Raw genomic sequence first — 10,507 nt, 5'->3', positions numbered from 1 at the left:
AGGGCGGCGGGCACAGCCATGGCGGCGGCGGCCGAGCGGAGCCGCCTCAGCTTCCCCGGCGGCGCCGGGGCCCTGGGGCGGCCCGTGCCTATGAACCTCTTCGCCACCTGGGAGATCGACGGCTCCAGCCCCAGCTGCGTGCCCAGGTAACGGGCGGGCGAGGGCGCGGACCGCGCCCCCTTTCCTCCCCGGCTTCGCGGCTGCCTCCTCGACCCCCGTTCCCGTCACCTGTGCGGTCCTCCCCGCGATCGCAGGGCCCCCTTCCCACCCCTCGCCGCTACCGCAGTGACCGGCGCGGCTCCTGCCGTCCCTGCCGTGGCTTTTGGGATGGGTGGCGGTGCAGGACTCGCGAGCCTGCGGGGGTGGGGGGCTGCTGCCGTCCGCGTCAGGTGTGCGCGGGGGTCACCTTCACGGCGAGCGTCCCCCCGCCGGCCCCCGGCGCGGGCCGAGTGCCGGTGGCAGGCTGTGGCGCTCCCCCGGCCCCGCCATCCCCCGCGGGTGCCGTGTTAGCGGCGCCTTTCCCGGGCAGTGCCCCGCAGGGATGGGCTCGGGGTGCGCATCCCTTTCTCCGGTGAGGGTTTTTCGCCCTCCGCCCGTCTCCGTGCCTCTGCCGTGTGTGTAAACACGCGGCCGTGATCCCTGCCTGCGCCGCCTTTAGCCCGCATGGCAGGCATGCCTCTTAGTTTTGATAAATTTTGCGCTCTTCAAGCCCAGCTCAGAACAGGATGCCTCTGAGGATTTAAACGTGCCGGAGACAAATCTTTGAAGCGCTTCTCTTTATCTCTGTTTCTTTGGTTTTTGTTTTGTTTTCAACGAGGACATAGCGAGTGAGCAGAAAGGGAACAGAGCCATCGGGCTGACCTGGCAGGAGCGTAAAGCTCTGCAAGCTTCACCAACCCCCCCCCCCTCAAATCCCTCCGTCTTCTGCGCCATCCACACAGCAGGTTGGACTTGGTGGCCATGCCCCTGTATTGCAGGGACGAGTAACTATCATAAACACTGCCCACAGTCGTAGTGATCTGACATCGTGGGCAGGGAGATAGAGGTAGAAGCAAACCTGAGTCCTGCTGTTGCAGGTAATCTGGGTCTATAGCAGTTTATCTGTGCTAGCAGCGCCTCGGGCAGCAACTTTTTCAGCTTGTGTCTCGTTCAGCCTTTCTTTTCTTCATCGGGGGTCCGGCCCCCGAGGGAATGCGCCCCTCTTCAAGGAGTCCCTTTCCTGTGGAAGTTGTCACCTGGATGGGAATAGCTGGGGGAGCAGCTGGTGCTTTTTCATTTCTGCTCTAGACAAGAAAGTGTCCCTGCTCCTGGCAGAGGGTTGGACTTACATGATCTTTAAAAGGTCCCTTCCAACCCAAAGCGTTCTGTGGTTCCAGTGCGATTGGCACTGTCCCTGCTGTGCAGAGGACACGAGGGCTCTGACAACAATTCTCTCCACTGCACCCTTTGCTACAGGAAGGCAGCTGGGTTTCCATCCCAGCCAACCTCATAACAGTGGCTGTTAAATAAAAGCCCAAATGTCCGACACTCTCAAGGACTTCTCATTCTGCATTATCATTTATGCTGATGCTTGCAGAGCTGCAAACGAGCTCACAACACAGCCTGCTTCTTTGCAAATCTGTAGATGACCAGAAAATGCAGTGTAAGGACACTGACCCTGCCTTGGGGTGGTAGGGGGTGGGAAGCACAAGGGTGGGTCCCGGGTGCTGGAATTGCGGTGGGCAGCTGTTTGAGCTTCCTGGAGGAATGTGGGGAATGCAAAGCACATGTGGCTATCTGGGCAGGTGGGGCAGAACCGGGGTTTGGGGGGGAAAAGTCTGGAATTGCTGAAGCAAGCTGTGAACAGGGGTTGAGGAAAGTGATCGGATTGCCTGCCCTGAGGCACTGATGGAAGAATCGGGGTGTTTGAGACCTTGTAGGAACAAACCTTTTGGCTGAGGGAGTTTGGTGGGGCGGTGGGTCCCTATGCTCTGGCCCTGCTGTTGCCATTACCTTTGCTTGCTCTTCCTGGGTGCCCTTTTTCCCTCGAGCCAGGGGGATGAGCTGCCACCCACCTGCTGCATCTGCTGCTGCCCACCCTGTGAACCTGTCTTTCCACAGATGTGGAGTTTTCTGCTGGACACGGAGTGTCCCCAGGGGCTGGGCTCAGGCTGCAGTTGTGGCTGTGGGTGCCAGGGGTTTGTTAACCCAAAGTGAGGTCAGGAGCAGCTGCGGTTGCAGGTTCGGCGGGGATGTTGGTCCTGTGGCACGGTGGGGTGTGTGCTGGGCAAACACCAGGTTCTGCAGCAGTCAGTGCTGCTGTTTCTGATCATTGATCATCATGCTTTGCATTTCATTACGGGCTTTGCAACAGACCTTTCTGTCAGAGAAAGCAGGAGTCGGAAAACCTTTAAGTTATGCCACTGCCTCTGCCTTTTAAATTCATATGGTAATGATTTTCACTATTACACCATGACATTTAAGATTGTTTTATCTTAAAGCAAGAGATATTAGAATGAAATCTTCTGCGTGGGAAACCATATCCCAAGTGAGCTTGTTGTCCCAGCAAATGTCTGTTGGGACGTGAGAGGCGGATGTGGAGGAGAGTGGGCCTTGCTGTGTGGTCAGACACTGTGGAACTGCCTTGGCCTCTTCTGAGATTTACACCAGTTCCCTTCCGGGTCTCTGCTGGCAGGACAGGCTTTCCAAGTGGAGAAGAGATTTGAACTTGGCACAAAGTCAGAAGATTCACGAAGAGGAGCACGTGCCTGGGGAGGGAATGTTGCTTCCTTCCCTTTTCTTGTTGGTTCAATAAATCTTAGCCCATTTCTAAGGTGTTTTCCTATGGTGACCTGGAGCAGGAGGGGCTGGGTGGAAGCAGTTTCTGGAGTGGTCTGTGCCTGCACTGCTCCAGGTTGTCTGGGTGGGTGCTGAGGTGGAGGGCCTTGTGTGGATGTGTGTGTGTGTGTGTGTGCTTCAACATACTCTGGTGGGTGATTTACTGGAAGTCCACTCAGCTTGGGTGGAGTGTCAGCAAAATCTGGAAGGCTGCCTTGGTGGATCCATGGAGTTTCCTTGTGTGAGAAGGCTGCATCTAAACTTAAAGAAGAACAGTAGGGAAGACTCCTGGCGGTGTTCTGCAGTTGTGCGCTTAGTGTGAAACATGAGGTGAGGTGGTGTTTTGCATTTGTTCTGGCTTCTCTTACTCCTCTGCTGTCTGCAGAAGTGATTTTATGATTTATTCTTCAGCACACGTAGCTCCTGGGGGGTTTGACCATAGCATTTCTGAAATGCAGCTACTTTCTTTTAGTCATCCCAGAAATGTGACTCAAAATGTCTCACTATCTGGGCGTATCCACTGCATAGCAGAAGGGAGAGATGCCTACCTTCTCCTGCTGTTTCTTTCTTCTGTGCACTGAAAGACTTTCCTTTGAGGAAGGTTACGTTACATAAAGTTCTCCCTACCACCCGTAAACACTGAGAGTGATCTTCTTGCTGTGAGAGAATCAACACCTTTTCCTCTCATTTTCCTCACACTGAGAGAGTGGAAGAATTGTTCTGTGAATTTTGGTGTTCCAATCTTTTGATGAATCAGTGGGTGTGAATGGCAGGATGCAGTAGTGTCCCATGTTGAAGTAGTCTCATGAGGAGATGTGGAGGTTGTCCAGAGGAAGAGAGGTCTTGGGGGGGAAAGGTCTGTTGGAAGGGTCTGCTGAAGCAAGGGAAGGCAGCAATAGCCACTGTTCCCATTTGGAGTGGGTTTTGTTTCAGGCTACTGCCTTAACTGTCACAAACTTGTGAGAGTTGCTGCTAAGCTTTGAACTGTAAAGTGGATTGAGAGCAAACTGGACGTGGAGCAGGTGTGACCCCGTGTCCCAGGGGATTGAAGGAAGAAGTCTGTGGAACAGACCGGAGCAAAGGCAGTGCTGGAGGGCTGGGGCTGCTGGCTGGGCACTGCCCGAGCATTTCCCGTGTTGGTTCACCTCTGTAGCTTGCCTGCTGGGTGAGGAAAAGGGAAGGGGTTCCACACACGTCCCCTGGGCCCACAGGAGGCTGGGGGTGTAGGGATGTGACTGCTCAGTGCTGTGGCATGGCGGTGCAGCACTCGGACATTCTCAGCAGCCCTGGTACGGACATCCCCAGGGGCAATGGAAAGTGACCGGGTGAGATTTCGGATTCAGGCAGCTGAGCAGATCCTAACAGTGTGCTCATGCCCCAGGCTGTGTGCTCCTCTCTCTCTGCCAGCTCCCATCTTCTTCCACTGGCTTGTCTGGCTGTCTGCCTCCTGTGGGCTAATGAGTTGCACAGGGCTCTGTGAGCATGGAAAGGTGACAGCGCTGCAGATGTGTGACAGGAGGGACGTGGTGAGGACTGCTGGGGCATGGAGCCACTCCAGCAATCTGCAGGTTTGCATCCACACCTGGTAATTCCCTCTGCTAGCAGAGTGTTGAGGGGCTTGTGACCTGTGTGAAGTCCACAGCTGACTCTCCCCCCCCCCCCCCCCGTGAAGATTTGCCACAACAGCTTGCTAGAGTAGTAATTATGATCAGGTGATGCTACGTTATTAAAAACACTGATTCATTCAGGTAGGGAGGGATGTTACTGTATCTTAACCTTCTGTTCTGTCAGCATGCTAACATTTAGGAGAGAACTCTTCCTGGTTAGGATAACTGCTGGCACATTCATTGGGAGCTGACAATAGATTTTCAGTACATTTGGAACTAGGAAAATGTCTAATTACTCAGATGACTAGGTACATTTCAGAAGTGCTTATTTGGAGGCTTTGTTTTGACTTTGTTTGAATAGCATGAAATGCCTAACATTTTACCTTGGAAGGAAATCGAATACAAATGAGGGCACAGGACAGGCTTTAAAAATATCACTGAGATGATGCTGAATGTGTGAGATGCGTGAGGAAAAACATCCCTAACTGAGCAACGGAAATAAACTGCTTGGAGTAAAGCACAGGATCCAGAACCAACCCTTCTTCTTGGAGCTAGAACATCCTATTTCTCCTCCTTAGTCTTTTGGGGAAGAGATCAAACCCGATCCCTAAGTGTTCCCTGTGTAAACCCTATCACTTTGTATGATCCTGCTGAATGTAACTTGAATGCTTGTATTATTCAGTGGAAGCATTCTGCCTAGAGGCTGAGTGGTTTGTTGGAGTCAGAGTTCCAATGAGACCTATTTTGAGTCATTTTTTAAGGTGAAGCTTGTGCATGTCAAGAACAGCTCTGAAACAGATGTTAAAATCTCGGAGCCGCTAGCCAAAGTCTCTGGATGGGATTTTACGTGGTTTTCACCTGGATGCTTCGTGCATGCCCAGTGCAGAAGTGTGGTGGGAGTGGAAGGAATGGGCTGCTCTTTTGAGAGGCCTCTTTCCTTGCCTTCCACCAAGTGAGGATGCCCAGAGCATCTTCCCCTCGTGTCCCCGGGCAGGTCTGGCCTGTGCTCCTGCAGCCCCGCTTGGCAGGAGGTGACCCTGCAGCTGCTTGTCCAGGAAATAAAAGCTCTTGTCAAATGGAGCTGTTGATGCTCCACCTTTCATCAGCTCTGAGCAGGCGGACAATTTCTGTGGCAAGCTTGTGGCTGTATCAAATTAGCTATGAAATGATTTGCATAATAGATTAATCAACCAGCAACCAAACATCCCTCTTTTCTGCCAAGAAAAGAAAAGCAACAACTCAGCTGTTACAAGAGGCCATTATGTTCCTTGCAACCCTTAATCTTTCTTTTCTCCAAGAGCGCTCCGTGTTTTGCCCTCACGCAGGAAGCTGGCCTGCTCACTGGCTTTATTTGCGTCACATCTTGGCAGCTTTTTCCAATTCTTTTGGGCCAAATTTTGCCACCGTTACGGTGACCTTCTAGGGAGGGTATTTCCTATGGAATTGGTGGCTGGCTGCCAGATGACTCTGTGTTGCCAGGTCCTCTATTAGCCTCTGCCTTTGCATTGAAATTCCTCTGGGCCCCTTGAGCTCCTTCAGAGCTGACCCATTTCCTTGGGAAGTCGGGGAGCAAGTCGCCTCAGCACATAACTGTGAGTGGGCAGGAACTGGTCACTGTAGTTTATTTTTCCTGTGTTTCTACCTCCACATCAGCCAGCAGTATGGATTTCCTAAGCTGTACGGTCTTCCTGCTGCTCCAGATGTGACGTCTGTGTGTCCTTGCCTGGCTGAAGGATGCCCAATCAGTGCTGGGGGAGTTTTCAGTCCAAATGGATCCTAACGTGCAGATGATAAGAGACTTAACTGGCTAATTGAATGTGATAGCATGAAGCTTCTCTCATGGTGAGGTTTAATTGGATTATGATACTGTACAGTGATGTGGAGGCTTGCAGGGCATGCAGCCAGCTTCACTAGGAGAGAGTGGATCCTTGCTAATCACTCATTTGTTTAAAATAATGAATTGCCTGGAGAGCTCTGATGGGCATGCTCTGCTTGCTGCAGCCAGTATCCCTGGAGAAGGGATCCCTAAAAATCCGGGGGCTACCACTCATGTAGACCCTGTCCTTGGGCTGGTGCAGCAGTGATGGAGAGCCTCCAGGTGAGGAAGAGACGAGCTCCTTTTATTTTATTGGGGAAAACAGATGCACGGGCTCCGTTTGCTCGGGTTTCCTCCTCTAGAACAGCTTCAGCCTTTCCCGCAGCCTCTCTGTGGCTGTGTCGCTTGTCACAAGCTGTGCCTTTCTTTCGAGGTGGCCTGCTTGTTCCTTGTCGTCTAGCAGCTGCCAGTCTGCAGGCCAGGCTGCCTTCCAGCACACTTACTTGCAGGGCAATAACTATTTTTGATCAGGAGCTCAAATGCTTCTCCTGCTCCAGTGGGAAAGCAGTCTAATTTTTAAAGTAGGCAGCAAAAGTAGAACTGAGAGCAGCTTTTGTAAGCTGTGAATTTTGCTTGGTGGAGGCTCTCGTGTAGGTAAAGCAAAGCTGGGGTCTGCAGGCCAGACGGTGTTTAGGTGCTCACCTGGCTCGGGGTATGTGTGGCAGCACCTGTGTTTTGGGTGCAGTGCCTGGGGGTTGTGTGCTTTGTGGAAGTCACTGACTGAGCTGCTGTTCCTGGGAGCTTTTGCGCCGAAAGTAACAGTGTTTGGTTTACTGATGTTTCAAAAGGGTTTGAAATGTGCATAGTTGCTCAGATCTGATTGCAGAAGAGTTGTCAAGGAAAATAGCATTTGTTCTCCTGTAAACAGATGGATTAGCATAAAATATCAGCTTTGATGTAGTGTGAAGTGTGCTCCTCATCTATGGCCTTTGTACTGGTTTGGAGAGTTAACTGATCGGCTCCTCAGTGTTTGAATGGGCTGGGAAATGCCCCAGGGACGGTGTGTGCTCTTTGGGCAGGGAGCAGCACCTGGGCACTGCAAGCTTTTGATTAACTGTTTCTTGCTGCGGCTCATCCAAACAAATTAATGTGATCACTTTGCCGTTGCTGGGAAATGGCAGTTTAGCCACTTTTCGCCCAGTGCTCTAACACGTGGGACCTCCCTCCCTGACCTCTAGTTTGGTGTAATGATAAACCCGCTCCTCGCTCCTGCTTGTTTGTTTTTCGGACAGTCAGGTGCTCTGGAGCCTGTGGGAGGAAAGTGAAAGGCAATAGCCAACGGGGAATGCTGGTGTTTAACTAAAACCTACATAGCTTACAGGTCCTTCTGGACCTCAGGGAGGTACTCGGTTTTGTTCTAAAAAGGGAACAAACTTGGTGATCCAGGGTGACTTTTTTTTTTTTTTTTTTTAGTTTGCTGGGGAGAAGTGGAGGTTTGAAGGTGGGAGGCTGTGAAGGAGCAGGGCATGAAGGGTATGCCTCTGTGTGCAGGGTGAAACATATTCACTGCTCAACAAAGCACTTTATTTGAAAAAGACACTGTCTGCTTTCATCAGATCCCTTTGCTCTGTTGAGCTCAATTGTTCAAAATCTTTTCCTGCTCTTTTTATTTTTCTACAAAGCCATTGTTGTGCAAGGGCTTGGAGGTGGTCCTCGCTGCTGGTAAGTAAACATGTGCAGGAGAGGGATTGCTAAAGGCAGCTTTACCTCTGCAGGGAGACACATGGAAGGCTGTAAATGGAGACGTGGGAAAACCATGGAGCTAATAACAGCAGTGGTTCTGGTGTGTGCTTCAGGGGTTTCTAGTGCAGGGCTCTCATTTATGGCTGAAACGAGCTGCAGCTTGCACATGTGCTTGTCTGCTACATGCTTCCCAAGAGGCACTAGGCCAGATCTAGATATAGAGCAGAGAATAACCCCCATCGGGAGATTCTTAGGAAGCCTTATCTATATATAGTCCATATAAGTCTGTATCCCCTTTCTGCTGAGAGGACAACCTGCCCGGGGAGCGTGGTGAATGCGGGTACGCCCCAGCTTCTGAGAACCGGGCGGAGATCCACGGGATCACGGCTGCCGTGTCCTGGCTCCCGCCGCGCTGGGTGGCACCGGGAATTCTCTGCTGAGAGCCCCAGCTGTGCTGTCCCGTGCTGCGGTGCCAGGCTGGTGGCACGCTCCCGTGGCCAGCTAGGCTTGTCCTGTGTGGGAGCACGAAGCAGCGTCAGGCAGAGGGAGCAGCTGCGGGGCTGGGGCACATGGTTGGTGTGGGGCTGATGGTGCCCGTGCCTTTGAGCACGCTGCTCTGCTGGGTGCTCTCATTAAAGCAATGAGATCGTAGCTTGGCGGCGACTTGTCATGAAAGAGCTTATGCAGGGTTTTCATGCCAGATGCAGTTCCCTTGCAGCTGCTTACCAGGATGTTCTGTCAGAGGGACCTGCACGGACATTCTGCTGCTTTGGGAATGAGAAGCAATTTGCAGTGCTCAGCCTGCCTGCAAAACAACTCAAACAAACCGTGAGCAGGTGTCTTAGATCAGCAGTGGGAACACACAGTGAGGTGGACAAGGTGCCCTTTCACACAGCAATGTGGTCTCCTAGTCATTTATGTATGGTTTCACCATTAGGATGTCTGAGGCCATTCACAGCCATTCTTTCCTTTTAGTACATGACTTTTTCCTGCTGGTGCATCTCATATTTCATAGCTGAGTGCCCGCCATGGAGGAGCACTGCCTTCTTTTACTGCAGAGAGTTTGCTGTCTGCTTAGCAGTTCTGCAGCACATCCTGAAATCACAGAAGTGAGAGTCTGGGGAGCTTTGTACCAGCTTGAAATATCAGTGAACAGCTCGCAAGGTTCTGTTGGACCAGCTGGAGATGTGGCTTTTCTTTTGGATGCATTTGGCTTTGGGACTGTGGGCCTAGGGCTTCAGAAAGCAAACCCATTTTCTACGCTGGAAACGTGGATTTCTTTCTCTTTTAGGGAGCTGGTCCGGTGGTGTAGCTTCCATGAAAGTCATAGGGTTGTTGGAGGGCATCTCCTCACACGATTTTACAAATATAGCAGGATCGTTTGAGGTCACTCAGTCTTGAGTTTCTTCAGGGATTGTGCACTTCAGCTGGAGGCTGTGCCGGAGCTCAACTGGGTTGCGTCTGGAGGGGCTGTGCTGAAAATGGGTGTCTAATCTCAGTGCAGTCCTGCAGACTTCCCAGATCTTAGGTGTGCAGTGTTCAGCTTGTCGTGCATGTCCTGATTTCAGTGCTGCCTCAGCCGTGTGACCCTGGTGGTGTGTAACAGAGGCAGGTCCTTGCTGTTCTCAGCAGAGCAGCTTTGGTCCCTGTCTCCCAGCTGTGGGCAGCCAGCATCAGGGCTGTCTTCCTGCTGTTCCATCTGTGCAGTGCGTGCTTGGGGGTGTAAGACACAAGCATTTACCTCTTCTGCCAGGTACAGCAAGGCTCCAGCAGCTTGCTCCCTGAAGAGCTCTCTTGGGTGTGTGCAGAGGTGGCTTTTACCTGCTCCTCCGAAGCTGGTGTGCCTGGTGGCTTTTTGTAAACTACCCACTTGGGCTGCTGCTTGCCAGCACCTTCTGCCTTGTGCCAGGGCAAGCTTTGGAGAGCTCACGTGGTAAAGTGGATCATCAGGGTGGAGGTTCACTGTGGGGCTGTGCTCAGTTGGATCAGTTCTCTGCTGTGCCTTGCATGATGGTCCAAATGGTTGTGCAGGTAGGGTCTGCAGGTGAGGATGGAGCAAGCAACTCACTTAACCTAGCACTGCACCGCCTTTCTAATTCGGTGGAGTTTCTCTTCGGGCCAAGGAAATGACTTTGAATGACTGTGGGAGGAGAAGTCCAGCCCCTTGTTTAGAGACTGGTGTTTCAGCTCTGTGCTATAAAGCCTGGGTGGTCCAAAGGCTTGTGTGTGTTCTCCAGCTCGGGGCTGCTGCTGTCAGAGCTGCAGAGCGGGTCAGGGGGAAGAGATGGTTGGAGTGGAGGTGGTCTTTCCCTCTTTTTGGCTCTGGTGGGAAGAAGGCTTTGGGAGCTGGGCTCTTTGCAGTGAGATTGTCAAATAGACACTTTCTAACTTGAGTAATTGACAGTGTAACCAAAGCTACTGAAGATTGCTGGGGATGTAACTGAATCTTTCACACCGATTCTTATGCAAATTTAAACATGTGCTCCTGGCTTCTAATGGGACACCTACAAATACAACCGGCTCC

The 10,507-nt window shown here is 52.0% G+C and overlaps 1 protein-coding gene across 9 annotated transcripts in view; it reads left to right on the top strand.

The window, feature by feature from the left end:
• The first annotated feature begins 13 nt into the window (after nt 1-13).
• Nucleotides 14-10,507, top strand: part of PACS2 (phosphofurin acidic cluster sorting protein 2) — a 76,401-nt gene continuing 65,907 nt past the window's right edge. For all 9 annotated transcript variants that reach the window (XM_053950309.1, XM_053950306.1, XM_053950305.1 and 6 more), the window contains exon 1: nt 14-146. In XM_053950309.1, coding sequence (XP_053806284.1) covers nt 19-146 — 128 coding nt within the window. In that variant the 5' untranslated portion in view covers nt 14-18. The remainder of the gene's footprint in view (nt 147-10,507) is intronic.

The sequence above is a fragment of the Vidua chalybeata genome, chromosome 9 (genome assembly GCF_026979565.1).
Source record: "Vidua chalybeata isolate OUT-0048 chromosome 9, bVidCha1 merged haplotype, whole genome shotgun sequence".
Lineage (NCBI taxonomy): Eukaryota > Metazoa > Chordata > Aves > Passeriformes > Viduidae > Vidua > Vidua chalybeata.
This window is presented reverse-complemented; position numbering and strand designations above follow the sequence as displayed.